General features: G+C 40.2%; 1 protein-coding gene across 1 annotated transcript in view; it reads left to right on the forward strand.

Annotated features, from left to right (window-relative positions):
- LOC126077546 (all-trans-retinol dehydrogenase [NAD(+)] ADH4-like) overlaps window positions 1–18,808 on the forward strand; it is a 56,125-nt gene that overhangs the window by 16,895 nt on the left and 20,422 nt on the right. Inside the window, 1 exon segment of the mRNA XM_049887069.1 lies at window positions 3,098–3,327. Coding sequence (XP_049743026.1) covers window positions 3,098–3,327 — 230 coding nt within the window.

Consider the following 18,808-nt stretch of genomic DNA (forward strand, 5'->3'; position numbering starts at 1 on the left):
GTTGCAGAAAAGGCATTTGACAAAGTTCAACACTCATTCATGATAAAAACTCTCAGCAAAATAGGAATAGAAGGAAAATTCCTCAACATAATAAAGGGCATTTATACAAAGCCAACAGATGACGTCACCCTAAATGGACAGAGCCTGAAAACATTTCCCCTGAGATCGGGAACCAGACTAGGATGCCCTTTTTGACTGCTCTTATTCAACATTGTGCTGGAGGTCCTAGTCAGAGCAGTTAGGCCAGATAAAGAAATAAAGGCCATCCAGATTGACAAGGAAGAAGTAAAAGTATCTCTATTTGAGGTGACATGATCTTATACACAGAAAATCCTAAGGAATCCTCAAGAAAGCTACTGAAACTAATAGAAGAGTTCAGCAGAGTATTGGGATACAAGATAAACACACAAAAATCAGTTGAATTCCTCTACAGCAACAGAAAGAACATCCAAGAAGAAATCACCAAACCAGTACCACTTACTGTAGCCCCCAAGAAGATAAAATACTTAGGAAGAAATCTTACCAGAGATGTAAAAGAATTATGCAAAGAAAACTACAAAACACTTCTGCAAGAAACCAAAATAGACCTACATAAGTGGAAAAACATACCTTACTCATGGATAGGAAGACTTAACATTATAAAAATGTCTATTCTACCAAAAGCGATCTATAGATTTAATGCAATTCTGATCCAAATTCCAAAGACATTTTTTAATGAGATGGAGAAACAAATCACCAACTTCGTGTGGAAGGGAAAGAGGCCCCAGATAAGGAAAGCATTACTGAAAAAGAAGAACAAAGTGGGAGGCCTTACTCTACCTGATTTTAGAACCTATTATTAGTCAAAACAGGCTGGTACTGGTACCACAACAGATGCATAGACCAATGGAACAGAATTGAGAATCCAGACATAAATCCATCCACATATGAGCAGTTGATAGTTGACAAAAGGCCCAAAACAGTTAAATGTGGAAAAGATGGTCTTTTTAACAAATGGTGCTGGCATAACTGGATATCCATCTGCAAAAAAATGAGACAAGACCCATACCTCACTCCATGCACAAAAACAAGCTGAAAATGGGTCAAAGACCTAAATATAAAATCTAAAACAATGAAGATCATGGAAGAAAAAATAGGGACAACATTAGGAGCCCTAATACATGACATAAACAATATACAAAACATTACTAAAAATGCGGAAGAAAAAGTAGATAACTGGGAGCTCCTAAAAGTTGAGCACCTATGCTCATCCAAAGACTACACCAAAAGTTTAAAACGATTACCTAAAGACTGGGAAAAAGTTTTTAGCTGTGACATATCCGATCAGAGCCTGATCTCTAAAATCTGCATAATAACTGCAAAAACTCAACTACAAAAAGAGAAATAACCCAATTAAAAAATGGGGAAAGGATACGAACAGACACTTCACCAAAGAAGACATTCAGGTGGCTAACAGATACATGAGGAAATGCTCATGATCATTAGCCACTAGAGAAATGCAAATCAAACTACAGTGAGATTCCATCTCACTCCAACAAGGCTGGCATTAATCCAAAAACCACAAAATAATAAATGCTGGAGAGGCCGTGGAGAGATTGGAACTCTTATACACTACTGGCAGGAATGTAAAATGGTACAACCACTTTGGAAATCGATTTGGCGCTTCCTTAAAAAGCTTCAAATAGAACTACCATATGATCCAGCAATCCCACCCCTTGGAGTATATCCTGTAGAAATAAGAGCCTTTACACTAACAGATATAAGCACACCCATGTTTATTGCAGCACTGTTTACAATAGCAAAAAGATGGAAGCAACCAAGGTGCCCATCAACAGATGAATGGATAAATAAATTATGGTATATTCACACAATGGAATATTACGCATCGATAAAAAACAGTGATGAATCCGTGAAACATTTCATAACATGGAGGAATCTGGAAGGCATTATGCTGAGTGAAATTAGTCGGTTGCAAAAGGACAACTATTGTATAAGACCACTATTATAAGAACTTGAGAAATAGTTTAAACAGGGAAGAAAATATTCTTTGATGGTTATGAGGGGGGGAGAAGGGGGGTGGGAGAGGGGTTTTTACTAATTAGATTAGTAGATAAGAACTGCTTTAGGTGAAGGGAAAGACAACACACAATACAGGGGAGGTCAGCACAATTGGATTAAACCAAAAGCAAAGAACTTTCCTGAATAAACTGAATGCTTCGAAGGCCAGAGTAGTGGGGCAGGGATTTGGGGACCATGGTGTCAGGGGACATCTAAGTCAATTGGCATAATAAAATCTATTAAGAAAGCATTCTGCATCCCACTTTGTAGGGTGGCGTCTGGGGTCTTAAATACTAGCAAGTAGCCATCTAAGATGCATCAGTTGGTCTCAACCCACCTGGATCAAAAGAGAATGAAGAACACCAAGGACACAAGGTAATTACGAGCCCAGGAGACAAAAATGGCCACATAAACCAGAGACTACATCAGCCTGAGAACAGAAGAACTAGATGGTGCCCAGCTACAACTGATGACCGCCCTGACAGGGAACACAACAGAGAACCACTGAGGGAGCAGGACACTAGTGGGATGCAGACCCCAAATTCTTGTAAAAAGACCAGACTTAATGGTCTGAGACTGAAAGGATCCCGGTGGTCATGGCCCCCAGACCTTCTGTTGCCCCAGGACAGGAACCATTTCCAAAGCCAACTCTTCAGACATGGATTGGCCTGGACAATGTGTTGGAGAGGGAGGCTGGTGAGGAGTGAGCTTCTTGAATCAGGTGGACACTTGAGACTATGTTGACATCTCCTGCCTGGAGGGGAGATGAGCGAGTGGAGGGGGTTAGAAGCTGGCAAAATGGACATGAAAAGAGAGAGTGGAGGGAGGGAGCAGGCTGCCTCATTAGGGGGAGAGCAATTGGGAGTACGTAGCAAGGTATATATGGGTTTTTGTGTGAGAGACTGACTTTATTTGTAAAGTTTCACTTAAAGCACAATAAAAAAAAACTTTTTTTAAAGTTAGTCGATAGCACATTTACTTTTTCCTCCTTTGTATCCCTCACCCCCCCACCCCCCCCCCCACCCCCACCCCGCCCCAGTGAATTCAAAAATCCTGTTGCTGATCAGGAACTAATGCAAGACAAACCCAGTAGGTTTACCTGCAAGGGAAAACCAATTTACCATTTTATGGGGTTCAGTACCTTCTCTGAGTACACTGTGGTGTCAGATACTGATCTTGCCAAAATAGATGATGATGCAAATTTAGAGAGACTTTGTTTGTCTGGATGTGGGTTTTCAACCAGCTACAATCAACACTGCCAAGATAACTGTTAAACACCAGGTTGTGTACAATAGAAATTAATTGGTGGGTCCCCCCACTGCTGTTGAGTCAATTCTGACTCAAGGAACTGGCCTCATAGGGTTTCCGAGGCTGTAGATCTTTATGAAGGCAGACTGCCACGTCTTTCTCCCATGGAGCAACGGAGCAACTGGTGGGCTTGGACCACCAAACTTTTGGGTTAGCAGCTGAGCACTTTAAGCACTGCACCACAAGGTCTCCTAAATAGGTGGTAGCCAAACGTAAAAGAGCTAGAGTTATCTTCAAATCCTGGCTCTGTCATTTATTATCTCTGTGATTTTAGGCAAGTTATTTAACTTCTCTTTACTCCTACCTCTCCACGATAGTAGATACTACAAATAGTTGTAAGGATCATTATATCATATTGTGTTCATAAAACATCATTGGTTCAGTAGCTCGCATATAGTTGGCACTCAGATCATGTTAGTTTCATTCCTATAATAGCATGTTAGACCATCGACAGCCCCAGGTTAAAATACAGCCTGCTTAAATATGCCACCTAAATATGAGCACTCCTCCAGGGACAACAGACCCAGTCAAGAGACAACAGAGGTTACAGAAGCCCCACCCATCTGCTCATCGCTTTGCTCCTGATGCTGCAGATTGCTCTCCCTCAGCTAATGATTCATCCCTGCTTCTCAGACTGTCCCCTTGTGGGCTCAAGAGAGGGTCTTGGGTGGTAGCCCTGATGGTAGCAAAATGTGTTCCTGGAATCTCGTATTAGAATTTAGAAACTTTACAAAATTGTTTAAATTAGAAATTAAAACCAAAAAAAAAAACCCCACTGCCCTCAAATCAGTTCCAACTCATAGTGACCCTATAGGACAGGGTAGAACCACCCCCATAGTGTTTCCAAGGAGTGCCTGGTGGATTCGAACTGCCAGCCTCTTGGTTAGCAGGCATAGCACTTAACCACTACACCACCAGGGTTTCCAAATTAAAGATTAGAAATTAGGAGACATCAAAACAGACTTTGGATTCTAGGTGCCTCAAACAAACTTCGTATTTTAACTTCCATGATGTTAAACTTTATCCTTTGACTCCAATCTGTAAAATGCAGCCAGTGATCTTTAGAAACAACAAATCTAAAGATTTCATCCCCCTTTAATTATTTCCCCTTTTCCCTCTGAGTGACATCAAAAACCTCAGTAGGCTGTAGTGACTCAGTACCTCTCCAGTTCTGGGCTCACTCCTTCCCCCACACCCCACCCCCTAAGTTCTAAACTCCAGTCACTGTGGCCTCTGGGCTTCTCCATTTGGCTCCCACAAGCACTGCCTGGAAGGCTCTCCCACCTCCCCTGGCCAACTCCACTAGATCTCATTTCCTGACAGAAACCTGCCCCAGTCCCCTGGCATGCATTAGGTGCCTCTCCCAGTTTTTTCCAAAGTACTCACGCTTGTTCCTATCATCATTCTCATCGCACTGTAGAGAAATTTCCCAATTAATTTCTCCTTTCTATTTTTTTTTTTTTTCCTATTAGACTGTTTGAGCCGGAATCAACTCGACAGCAGTGGGTTTGGGTTTATTGGATTGTTTACCCCTTGAGGCAAGCACTGTCTCTTCTTCTCTGCGATAACCCCGGAGTCTAGCACTACGTGCTATGTACCATGTGCTAGTACACTGTGCCTGGCACATAGTAGGAGGTTGGTAATTTTTCAGTGAATGAAAGAATACAACTGGCTGTACACGTACATGTACATGGTGAGGCCTGGTCCTCTGTGTTGCAATCCGGAAATTCCTTTTTATCACGTTACCCAATGTTATTCAATGCTGAGGAAACAAAGCCAAAATAAGAGGCTGATCTAGTATCTAGAATATCAAGGTATGATTTTTTTGATTGAGAATTTATCTGCCCTGCAGATAGGAATGCTACTCTCGGTTCTTAGCATAAGATCTCCCCTAAATATTCATTCATTCATATATTCATTCATAAAAATTTAAAATTGTATGGTAAATCAAACCACCATTTGAACATCCTGGAGGAAGTGTGTTGTGTTAACAGCCTGATGTGCCCATGGCAGTCAAGGCACGTTCTCCCCTAGGCGGCACTGGATACTCAGGCAAGGATTATTGCTCTTTGGTTCCCTCTTCTGGCATCCATGCACATTATTCCCTTTTACTACAGTCCTTTTCCTCGGGGACATGAATCAACACCGGGGATTCAGCTACAGTGTTCTTTTCAGTCCAGTCGAAGTTAACTTAAATGCCCAGGAACTGTTCTTCCTGCTGCTGAGGAAGAGTCTCTACTGATAAACCACTGGGTGAGATGATCAGAGAAGAGAAATGAACTTGACAGGAAGAATCTAAGGAGAGAAGTATCAGTAATTCAATCCAAAAAGCAGCAGCCTTAATAAAGTTTAATTCACTTCTGGGAAGAAGAGTGAAGCAACAACTCTGTCATATAGCACAAGCTACAGAGTCTACTTAAAGTAAAAGCAAAGAGTTTTATTGAGGAATAAATTTTTTTTAATTTGCAAATTGAGAAAACACAGAGTTGAGGATGTTCTCAACACAGTGTTCCACTGTCTCTATCGAGTTAGAGGTTTTTATACACAGAGAAACAAAGGAAAGGCAGGGGGAGCTATGGTTGAATGTAGATAGAGAACAGCTTCACTCTGAAGTCCTTCAAAACGTCAAGGTTGGCCATCCGGTTGTGGGGGGAGTGAGCCAGCTGGTTTAGTTATTCTTGATGGTGGAATTCTGGTCACCTACAAGTTGGAATCGACTTGACAGCAACGGGTTTGGTTTTATTTATTCCTGATTGTAAGGAGCCCTGGTGGCACAGTGATTAAGTGTTCAGCTGCTAACATTAACCAAAAGGTTAGTGGTTTGAACCCACCAGCCTCTCCATGGGAGAAAGATGTGGCAGTCTGCTTCTTTAAAGATTTACAGCTTTGGAAACCCTATGTGGCAGTTCTATTCTATCTTATAGGGTCATTATGAGCAGAATTGACTTGACAGCAATGGGGTTGTGGGTATTCATGATTGTAGTCGGTTCTGGGAACAAACTGTTTACATAGTCTTCTTAAATGGTTTACATCCTGATTAGTTTGGTTAGTTAGGAACATTTTCTTCCTGAGAATAATCATTTACATCTTGACATACTCACCCTAAACGATTTTACGTGCTGATCTTTTGTTTTCTGGGAATGCATGTTGGCCCCATCATTTTGTTTGCTGAGAGTGGTTAAAGTTGCCTCATTCTTTTTTTTTTTTAATAATTTTTATTGTGCTTTAAGTGAAACTTTACAAATAAAGTCAGTCTCTCACACAAAAACCCATATACACCTTGCTACACGCTCCCAATTACTCTCCCCCTAACGAGACAGCCTGCTCTCTCCCTCCACTCTCTTTTTTCATGTCCTTTTCACCAGCTTCTAACCCCCTCCACTCGCTCATCTCCCCTCCAGGCAGGAGATGCCAACATAGTTTCAAGTGTCCACCTGATCCAAGAAGCTCACTCCTCACCAGCATCCCTCTCCAATCCATTGTCCAGTCCAATCCATGTCTGAAGAGTTGGCTTCCGGAATGGTTCCTGTCCTGGGGCAACAGAAGGTCTGGGGGCCATGACCACCGGGGTCCTTCCAGTCTCAGTCAGACCATTAAGTCTGGTCTTGTGAGAATTTGGGGTCTGCATCCCACTGGTGTCCTGCTCCCTCAGTGGTTCTCTGTTGTGTTCCCTGTCAGGGCAGTCATCAGTTGTAGCCAGGCACCATCTAGTTCTTCTGGTCTCAGGATGATGTAGTCGCTGGTTCATGTGGCCATTTCTGTCTCTTGGGCTCATAATTACCTTGTGTCATTGGTGTTCTTCATTCTCCTTTGGTCCAGGTGGGTTCAGACCAATTGATGCATCTTAGATGGCTGCTTGCTAGCATTTAAGACCCCAGACGCCACACTTCAAAGTGGGATGCAGAATGTTTTCTTAATAGATTTTATTATGCCAATTGACTTAGATGTCCCCTGAAACCATGGTCCCCAGACCCCTGCACCTCCTACGCTGGCCTTCAAAGCATTCAGTTTATTCAGGAAAGTTCTTTGCTTTTGGTTTAATCCAATTGTGCTGACCTCCCCTGTACTGTGTGCTGTCTTTCCCTTCACCTAAAGTAGTTCTTATCTACTATCTAATTAGTGAGTACCCTCTCCTACCCTCCCTCCCTCCCCGCTCTGGTAACCACAAGAGAATGTGTTCGCAGTTTAAACTATTTCTCAAGTTCTTATAATAGTGGTCTTATACAATATTTGTCCTTTTGCAACTGACTAATTTCACTCAGCATAATGCCTTCCAGATTCCTCCATGTTATGAAATGTTAGATTCCTCACCGTTCTTTATCGATGCGTAGTATTCCATTGTGTGAATATACCATAATTTATTTATCCATTCATCTATTGATGGGCACCTTGGTTGCTTCCATCTTTTTGCTATTGCAAACAGTGCTACCATAAAAAATGGGTGTAGATATATCTGTTCGTCTAAAGGCTCTTATTTCTCTAGGATGTATTCCAAGGAGTGGGATCACTGGATCCTATGGCAGTTCTATTTCTAGCTTTTTAAGGAAGCACCAAATCCATTTCCAAAGTGTTTGTACCATTTGACATTCCCACCAGTAGTGTATAAGTGTTCCAATCTCTCCACAGCCTCTCCAACATTTATTATTTCGTGGTTTTTGCATTAATGCCAGCCTTGTAGGAGTGAGATGGAATCTCATTGTAGTTTTGATCTGCATTTCTCTAATGGCTAATGATTGTGAGCATTTCCTCATGTATCTGTTAGCTACCTGAATGTCTTCTTTAGTCAAGTGTCTATTCATATCTTTTGTCCATTTTTTAATTAGGTTATTTGTCTTTTTGCAGTTGAGTTTTTGCAGTATTATGTAGATTTTAGAGATCAGGCGCTGATCAGAAATGTCATAGCTAAAAACTTTTTTCCCAGTCTGTAGGTAGTCTTTTTACTCTTTTGGTGAAGTCTTTGGATGAACATAAGTGTTTGATTTTTAGGAGCTCCCAGTTATCTAGTTATTCTTCTACGTTCTTTATAATGTTTTCTGTACTGTTTATGCCATGTATTAGGGCTCCTAACGTTGTCCCTATTTTTTCTTCCATGATCTTTATCGCTTTAGATTTTATATTTAGGTCTTTGATCCATTTTGAGTTAGTTTTTGTGCATGGAGTGAGGTATGGGTCTTGTCTCATTTTTTTGCAGATGGATATCCAGTTATGCCAGCACCATTTGTTAAAAAGACTGTTTTTTCCCCATTTAACTGTTTTGGGGCCTTTGTCAAATATCAGCTGCTCATATGTGGATGGATTTATGTCTGGATTCTTAATTCTGTTCCATTGGTCCATGTATCTGTTGCTGTACCAGTACCAGGCTGTTTTGACTACTGTGACAGTATAATAGGTTCTAAAATCAGGTAACGTAAGGCCTCGTACTTTGTTCTTCTTTTTCAGTAATGCCTTATTTATCCAGAGGCTCTTTCCCTTCCATATGAAGTTGGTGACTTGTTTCTCCATCTCATTAAAGAATGTCGTTGGCTGGATTGGACCAAAAGCAAAGAAGTTTCCGGGATAAACTGAATGCTTCAAAGGTCAGCGGAGCAAGGGCGGGGGTTTAGGGACCATGGTTTAAGGGGACTTCTAAGTCAATTGGCAAAATAATTCTATTATGAAAACATTCTGCATCCCACTTTGAAGTGTGGTGTCTGGGGTCTTAAATGCTAACAAGCGGCCATCTAAGATGCATCAATTGGTCTCAACCCACCTGGAGCAAAGGACAATGAAGAACACCAAGGCCACACGACAACTAAGAGCCCAAGAGACAGAAAGGGCCACATGAACCAGAGACCTACATCATCCTGAGACCAGAAGAACTAGTTGGTGCCCGGCCACAATCGATGACTGCCCTGACAGGGAGCACAACAGAGAACCCCTGAGGGAGCAGGAGATCAGTGGGATGCAGACCCCAAATTCTCACAAAAAGACCATACTTAGTGGTCTGAATGAGACTAGAGGAATCCCGGCAGTCATGGTCCCCAAACCTTCTCTTGGCCCAGGACAGGAACCATTCCCGAAGACAACTCATCAGACATGAAAGGGACTGGACAGTGGGTAGGAGAGAGATGCTGATGAAGAGTGAGCTAATTATATCAGGTGGACACTTGAGACTGTGTTGGCATCTCCTGTCTGGAGGGGGGATGGGAGGATAGAGAGAGTTGGAAGCTGAAAAAATTGTCACGAAAGGAGAGACTGGAAGGGCTGACTCATTAGGGGGAGAGCAAGTGGGAGTACGGAGTAAGGTGTATATAAACTTATATGTGACACTCTGACTTCATTTGTAAACGTTCACTTGAAGCTCAATAAGAGTTAATAAAAAAAAAAGAATGTCATTGGGATTTGGTTCGGAATTGCATTAAATGTACACATCGCTTTTCGTAGAATAGACATTTTTTTTTATATAACTTTTATTAAGCTTCAAGTGAATGTTTACAAATCCAATCAGTCTGTGGTATATTCACACAATGGAATACTACGCATCGATAAAGAACAGTGACGAATCTCTGAAACATTTCATAACATGGAGGAACCTGGAAGGCATTATGCTGAGCGAAATTACCCATTCATCCGTTGATGGACACCTTGGTTGCTTCCAACTTTTTGCTATTGTAAACAGAGCTGCAATAAACATGGGTGTGCATATATCTGTCTGTATGAAGGCTCTTGTATCTCTAGGGTATATTCCCAGGAGTGGGATTTCTGGGTTGTATGGTAGTTCTATTTCTAACTGTTTAAGATAACGCCAGATAGATTTCCAAAGTGGTTGTACCATTTTACATTCCCACCAGCAGTGTATAAGAGTTCCAATCTCTCTGCAGCCTCTCCAACATTTATTATTTTGTGTTTTTTGGATTAATGCCAGCCTTGCTGGTGTGAGATGAAATCTCATCGTAGTTTTAATTTGCATTTCTCTAATGGCTAATGATCGAGAGCATTTTCTCATGTATCTGTTAGCTGCCTGAATATCTTCTTTAGTGAAGTGCATGTTCATAGCCTTTGCCCACTTCTTGATTGGGTTCTTTGTCTTTTTGTGGTTGAGCTTTGACAGAATCATGTAGATTTTAGAGATCAGGCGCTGGTCGGAGATGTCATAGCTGAATATTCTTTCCCAGTCTGTAGGTGGTCTTTTGACTCTTTTGAAGAAGTCTTTAGATGAGCATAGGTGTTTGATTTTTAGGAGCTCCCAGTTATCGGGTTTCTCTTCATCATTTTTGGTAATGTTTTGTATTCTGTTTATACCTTGTATTAGGGCTCCTAGGGTTGTCCCAATTTTTTCTTCCATGATCTTTATCGTTTTAGTCTTTATGTTTAGGTCTTTGATCCACTTGGAGTTAGTTTTTGTGCATGGTGTGAGGTATGGGTCCTGTTTCATTTTTTTGCAAATGGATATCCAGTTATGCCAGCACCATTTGTTAAAAAGGCTATCTTTTCCCCAATTAATTGACACTGGTCCTTTGTCAAATATCAGCTGCTCATACGTGGATGGATCTATGTCTGGGTTCTCAATTCTGTTCCATTGGTCTATGTGCCTGTTGTTGTAACAGTACCAGGCTGTTTTGACTACTGTGGCTGTATAATAGGTTCTGAAGTCAGGTAAAGTGAGGCCTCCCACTTTCTTCTTCTTTTTCAGTAGTGCTTTGCTTATCCGGGGCTTCTTTCCCTTCCATATGAAATTGGTGATTTGTTTCTCTATCCCCTTAAAATATGACCTTAGAATTTGGATCAGAAGTGCGTTAAAAGTATAGATGGCTTTTGGTAGAATAGACATTTTTACTATGTTAAGTCTTCCTATCCATGAGCAGGGTATGTTTTTCCACTTAAGTATGTCCTTTTGAATTTCTTGTAGTAGAGCTTTGTAGTTTTCTTTGTATAGGTCTTTTACATCCTTGGTAAGATTTATTCCTAAGTATCTTATCGTCTTGGGGGCTACTGTGAATGGTATTGATTTGGTGATTTCCTCTTCGGTGTTCTTTTTGTTGATGTAGAGGAATCCAAGTGATTTTTGCATGTTTATTTTATAACCTGAGACTCTGCCAAACTCTTCTATTAGTTTCAGTAGTTTTCTGCAGGATTCCTTAGGGTTTTCTGTGTATATAATCATGTCATCTGCAAATAGTGATAACTTTACTTCTTCCTTGTCAATCCGGATACCTTTTATTTCTTTGTCTAGCCTAATTGCCCTGGCTAGGACTTCCAGCACGATGTTGAATAAGAGCAGTGATAAAGGGCATCCTTGTCTGGTTCCCGTTCTCAAGGGAAATGCTTTCAGGTTCTCTCCATTTAGAGTGATATTGGCTGTTGGCTTTGCATAGATGCCCTTTATTATGTTGAGGAATTTTCCTTCAATTCCTATTTTGGTGAGAGTTTTTATCATAAATGGGTGTTGGACTTTGTCAAATGCCTTTTCTGCATCAATTGATAAGATCATGTGGTTTTTGTCTTTTGTTTTTATTTATGTGATGGATTACATTAATGGTTTTTCTGATATTAAACCAGCCTTGCATACCTGGTATAAATCCCACTTGATCAGGGTGAATTATTTTTTTGATGTGTTGTTGGATTCTATTGGCTAGAATTTTGTTGAGGATTTTTGCATCAATGTTCATGAGGGATATAGGTCTATAATTTTCTTTTTTTGTAATGTCTTTACCTGGTTTTGGTATCAGGGAGATGGTGGCTTCATAGAATGAGTTGGGTAGTATTCTGTCATCTTCTATGCTTTGGAATACCTTCAGAAGTAGTGGTGTTAACTCTTCTCTGAAAGTTTGGTAGAACCCTGCAGTGAAGCCGTCCGGGCCAGGGCTTTTTTTTGTTGGGAGTTTTTTGATTACCGTTTCAATCTCTTTTTTTGTTATGGGTCTATTTAGTTGTTCTACTTCTGAATGTGTTAGTTTAGGTAGGTAGTGTTTTTCCAGGAATTCATCCATTTCTCCTAGGTTTTCAAATTTGTTAGAGTACAATTTTTCATAATAATCTGAAATGATTCTTTTAATTTCAGTTGGTTCTGTTGTGATGTGGTCCTTCTCGTTTCTTATTCGGGTTATTTGTTTCCTTTCCTGTATTTCTTTAGTCAGTCTAGCCAATGGTTTATCAATTTTGTTAATTTTTTCAAAGAACCAGCTTTTGGCTTTGTTAATTCTTTCAATTGTTTTTCTGTTCTCTAATTCATTTAGTTCAGCTCTCATTTTTATTATTTGTTTTCTTCTGGAGCCTGATGGATTCTTTTGTTGCTCACTTTCTATTTGTTCAAGTTGTAGGGACAGTTCTCTGCTTTTGGCTCTTTCTTCTTTTTGTATGTGTGCATTTATCGATATAAATTGGCCTCTGAGCACTGCTTTTGCTGTGTCCCAGAGGTTTTGATAGGAAGTATTTTCATTCTCGTTGCTTTCTATGAATTTCCTTATTCCCTCCTTGATGTCTTCTATAACCCAGTCTTTTTTCAGGAGGGTATTGTTCATTTTCCAAGTATTTGATTTCTTTTCCCTAGTTTTTCTGTTATTGATCTCTAGTTTTATTGCCTTGTGGTCTGAAAAGATGCTTTGTAATATTTTGATGTTTTGGACTCTGCAAAGGTTTGTTTTATGACCTAATATGTGGTCTATTCTAGAGAATGTTCCATGTGCGCTAGAAAAAAAAGTATATTTTGCAGCAGTTGGGTGGAGAGTTCTGTATAAGTCAATGAGGTCAAGTTCGTTGATTGTTATAATTAGATCTTCCGTGTCTCTATTGAGCTTCTTACTGGATGTCCTGTCCTTCTCCGAAAGTGGTGTGTTGAAGTCTCCTACAATAATTGTGGAGATATCCATCTCACTTTTCAATTCTGTTAAAATTTGATTTATGTATCTTGCAGCCCTGTCATTGGGTGCATAAATATTTAATATGGTTATGTCTTCCTGATCAATTGTCCCTTTTATCATTATATAGTGTCCTTCTTTATCCTTTGTGGTGGATTTAAGTCTAAAGTCTATTTTGTCGGAAATTCATATTGCTACTCCTCTTCTTTCTTGCTTATTGTTTGCTTGATATACTTTTTTCCATCCTTTGAGTTTTAGTTTGTTTGTGTCTCTAAGTCTAAGGTGTGTCTCTTGTAGGCAGCATATAGATGGATCGTGTTTCTTTATCCAGTCTGTGACTCTCTGTCTCTTTATTGGTGCATTTAGTCCATTTACATTCAGGGTAATTATAGATAAATAAGTTTTTAGTGTTGTCACTTTGATGCCTTTTCATGTGTGTTGTTGGCCATTTCATTTTTCCACATACTTTTTTGTGCTGAGGCGTTTTTCTTAGTAAATTGTGAGATCCTCATTTTCAGTGTTTGACTTTATGTTAGTTGAGTCGTTATGTTTTTCTTGGCTTTTATCTTGAGTTATAGAGTTGTTATACCTTTTTGTGGTTACCTTATTATTTACCCCTATTTTTCTAAGTAAAAACCTAACTTGTATTGTTCTATATCGCCTTGTATCACTCTCCATATGGCAGTTCAGTGCCTCCGGTATTTAGTCCCTCTTTTTGATTATTGTGATCTTTTACCTATTGAGTTCCATGATTCCCTGTTATGTGTATTTTTTTTTTAATTAATCTTAATTTGTTTGTTTTTGTGATTTCCCTATTTGAGTTGATATCAGGACGTTCTGTTTTGTGACCTTTTGTTGTGCTGATATCTGATATTATTGCTTCTCTGACCAAACAATATCCTTTAGTATTTCCTGTAGCTTTGGTTTGGTTTTTGCAAATTCTCTAAACTTGTGTTTGTCTGTAAATATCTTAATTTCGCCTTCATCTTTCAGAGAGAGTTTTGCTGGATATATGATCCTTGGCTGGCAGTTTTTCTCCTTCAGTGTTCTGTATATGTCGTCCCATTCCCTTCTTGCCTGCATGGTTTCTGCTGAGTAGTCTGAACTTATTCTTATTGATTCTCCCTTGAAGGAAACCTTTCTTTTCTCCCTGGCTGCTTTTAAAATTTTCTCTTTATCTTTGGTTTTGGTGAGTTTGATGACGATATGTCTTGGTGTTTTTCTTTTTGGATCAATCTTAAATGGGGTTCGATGAGCATCTTGGATAGATATCCTTTCATTTTTCATGATGTCAGGGAAGTTTTCTGTCAGGAGTTCTTCAACTATTTTCTCTGTGTTTTCTGTCTCCCCTCCCTGTTCTGGGACTCCAATCACCCGCAGGTTATCCTTCTTGATAGAGTCCCACATAATTCTTAGGGTTTCTTCATTTTTTTTAATTCTTTTATCTGATTTTTTTTTCAGCTATGTTGGTGTTGATTCCCTGGTCCTCCAGATGTCCCAGTCTGCATTCTAATTGCTCGAGTCTGCTCCTCTGACTTCCTATTGCGTTGTCTAATTCTGTAATTTTATTGTTAATCTTTTGGATTTCTATATGTGTCTCTCTATGGATTCTTGCAACTTATTAATTTTTCCACTATGTTCTTGAATAATTTCTTTGAGTTCTTCAACAGTTTTATCGGTGTGTTCCTTGGCTTTTTCTGCAGTTATCCTAATTTCATTTCTGATATCTTTAAGCATTCTGTAAATTAGTTTTTTATATTCTGTATCTGATAATTCCAGGATTGTATCTTCATTTGGGAAAGATTTTGATTCTTTTGTTTGGGGGGTTGGAGAAGCTGTCATGGTCTGCTTCTTTAAGTGGTTAGATATGGATTGTTGTCTCCGAGCCATCACTGGGAAACTAGTTTTTCCAGAAAATCTGCTAAAAAAAAAATGCAGTCAGATCCCTGTCAGAGTTCTCCCTCTGGCTCAGGCTATTCGGATGTTAATGAAGCCGCCTGGGGAGGGTGGGGGAGGGAACAGAGAGATAGGAGAGTAGCACCTCAGAATATAGCCAGAGTTGCTTGCCTTGCTTGGAATGACTATTATATCTGAGATTCCCGCGGGGCACGTCGCCTATGTGTGCTGGCTGTGTGGAGATTGCCCCCGGGGGGTCTGGCCCGCTGCAGTCACGCTCAGATCCTCCGCTTCCAGCCCTACGCCCAGCGTCAAGGCTCCCCTACTGGGACGGTGCACTCTCGACTCCAAAATCAGTCGCTGCCTCCCGGGGACTTCTCATCCCTCCAGCTGCGTGGCCGTGCCGCTCCCGCGAACAAGTTGGGCCTCCTCCCAGGGTTAGTTCAGATGGGGTGGAGCAGCTCCCCGTGCTTGTGCCGTGACCGAGTGTCCCGGCTGGGACGCTGTTCTCCCCGCTCCAATACCAGTCACTGCCTCCCAGGGACTTCTCCTATCGGCTGGGTCACACGCCGCCCGCGCGACCCAACTGGGCCCCCTCGCAGGGTTAGTTCAGGGGGGTGGAGCAGCTCTCCGTGTTTATGCCGTACCTGCATCCAGTCCAAATCCCAGCGGGACGGTTCTCCAGCTGGGACGCTGCTCTTCCTGCTCCAAGACCAGTCACTGCCTCCCGGGGACTTCTCCTACCGGCTGCGTCCCACGCCGCCCACGGAACCGGCTGGTCTCCCTCCCGGGGTTAGTTCAAGGGGGTGGAGCCGCTCTCTGTGTTTGTGCCATACCTGACTGGTACGCTGGCTCCAGGCTCTGGAAACAATCGCTGCTTCCCCGTATTAGTTCGTTCTCCATCTCTAAATCTGTGTTTGTTGTTCAGGGTTCGTAGATTGTTATGTATGTGATCGATTCACTTGTTTTTCCGTGTCTTTGTTGTAAGAGGGATCCGAGGTAGCGTCTGCCTAGTCCGCCATCTTGGCTCCGCCTCCAGAATAGACATTTTTATAATGTTAAGTCTTCCTATCCATGAGCAAGGTATGTTCTTCCGCTTATGTAAGTCTCTTTTGGTTTCTTGCAGAAGCGTACTGTAGTTTTCTTTGTATAAGTTTTTACATCTCTGCTAAGATTTATTCCTAAGTATTTTATCTTCTCTCTTTTTTTTTTGTTTATTTTATCTTCTTGGGGGCTACTGTAAATGGCATTGATTTGGTGATTTCCTCCTCGATGTTCTTTTTGTTGGTGTAGAGGAATCCAACTGAGTTTTGTATGTTTATCTTGTATCCCGGTACTCTGCTGAACTCTTCTATTAGTTTCAGTAGTTTTCTGGAGGATTCCTTAGGGTTTTCTGTGTATAAGATCATGTCATCTGCAAATAGAGATACTTTGACTTCTTTCTTGCCAATCTGGGTGCCCTATATTTCTTTATCTAGCCTAATTGCTCTGGCTAGGACTTCCAGCACAATGTTGAATAAGAGTGGTGATAAAGGGCATCCTTGTCTGGCTCCCGATCTCAACGGGAATGTTTTCAGGCTCTCTCCATTTAGGGTGATGTTGGCTGTTGGCTTTGTATAAATGCCCTTAAATATATTGAGAAATTTCCCTTTATTCCTATTTTGCTGAGAGTTTTTATCATGAACGGGTGTTGAACTTTGTCAAATGCCTTTTCTGCAACAGTTGATAAAATCTTGGGATTCTTGTCTTTTGTTTTATTTATGTGGTGGATTACATTAATTGTTTTTCTACTGTTGAACCATCCCTGTATACCTGGCATGAATCCCACTTGGTCATGGTGAATTATTTTTTTGATAGGTTGTTGAATTCTATTGGCTAGAACTTTGTTGAGGATTTTTGCATCTACATTCATGAGGGATATAGGTCTATAATTTTCTTTTCTTGTGGTGTCTTTACCTGGTTTTGGTATCAGGGATATGGTGGCTTCATAGAATGAATTTGGTAGTTTTCCATCCTCTGAAATACCTTTAGTAGTAGTGGTGTTAATGCTTCTCTGAAAGTTTGGTAGAACTCTGCAGTGAAGCCATCCGGACCAGGGTTTTTTTCTGTTGGGAGTTTTTTGGTTACCTTTTCAATCTCCTCTTTTGTTATGGGTATATTTAGTTGTTCTACCTCTGTTTGTGTTAGTTTAGGTAGGCTGTGTTTTCTAGGAATTCATCCATTTCTTCTAGGTTTTCAAATTTATTAGAGTATAATTTTTCATAGTAATCTGATATGATTCTTTTAATTTCAGTTGGGTCTGTTGTAATATCGCCCATCTCATTCATTATACCAGTCATTTGCTTCCTCTCCTGTTTTTCTTTTGTCAGTTTAGTCAATGGTTTATCAATTTTGTTGATTTTTTCAAAGAATCAGCTTTTGGTCTTGTTAATTCTTTCAATCGTTTTTCTGTTTTCTACTTCATTTGGTTCTGCTCTAATTTTTACTATTTGTTTTCTTCTGGTGCCTGAGGGTTTCTTTTGTTGCTCTCTTTCTATTTGTTCAAGTTGTAGGGATAGTTCTTTGATTTTGGCCCTTTCCTCTTTTTGGATGTGTGCATTTATTGATATAAATTGGCCTCTGAGCACCGCTTTTGCTGTGTCCCAAAGGTTCTGATAGGAAGTGTTTTCATTCTCATTGGATTCTCGGAATTTCTTTATTCCATCCTTAATGTCTCCTATAATCCAGTCTTTTATGAGCAGGGTATTGTTCAGTTTCCAAGTGTTTGATTTCTTTTCCCTGCTTTTCCTGTTATTGATTTCCACTTTTATGGCCTTATGGTCAGAGAAGATGCTTTGTAATATTTCAATGTTTTGGATTCTGCTAAGGCTTGCTTTATGACCTAATATGTGGTCTATTCTAGAGAATGTTCCATGTGCACTAGAAAAGAAAGTATATTTGGTTGCTGTTGGGTGGAGTGTTCTGTATATGTCTGTGAGGTCAATTTGGTTGATTGTAGCATTTAGATCTTCCCTGTCTTTATTGAGTTTCTTTCTGGATGTCCTGTCCTTCACGGAAGGTAGTGTGTTGAAGCCTCCTACTATTATTGTGGAGCTGTCTATCTCCCTTTTCAATGCTGATGGAGTTTATTTTATGTATCTTGCAGCCCTGTCATTGGGTGCATAAATATTTAATATGGTTATATCTTCTTGGTGTATTGTTCCTTTAATCATTCTATAGTGTCCTTCCTTATCCTTTCTGATGTATTGAACTTTAAAGTTTATTTTGTCAGAAATTAATACTGCCACTCCTGCTCTTTTTTGATTGTTGTTTGCTTGATATATTTTTTCCCATCCTTTGAGTTTTAGTTTGTTTATGTCTCTAAGTCTAAGATGTGTCTCTTGTAGGTAGCATATAGACAGATCTTGTTTTTTAATCCATTCTGCCACTCTCTGTCTCTTTATTGGTGCCCTTAGTCCATTTACATTCAGGGTAATTATGGATGGCATGAATTTAGTGCTATCATTTTGATGTCTTTTTTTGTGTGTCGACAGCTTCTTTTTCCCACTTGATTTTATGTGCTGAGTAGATTTTCTTTATATGTTGTCCTTTGCTCATATTTGTTGTTGATTTTGTTCCTGCTGAGTCTGTATTTTTCCCTTGTATTTTATTTTGATGAGTAGGATAGTTTGTCCCCTTTGTGGTTACCTTATTATTTACCTTTATTTTTC

This window comes from Elephas maximus, chromosome 5 (assembly GCF_024166365.1).
Source record: "Elephas maximus indicus isolate mEleMax1 chromosome 5, mEleMax1 primary haplotype, whole genome shotgun sequence".
Classification (NCBI taxonomy): domain Eukaryota; kingdom Metazoa; phylum Chordata; class Mammalia; order Proboscidea; family Elephantidae; genus Elephas; species Elephas maximus.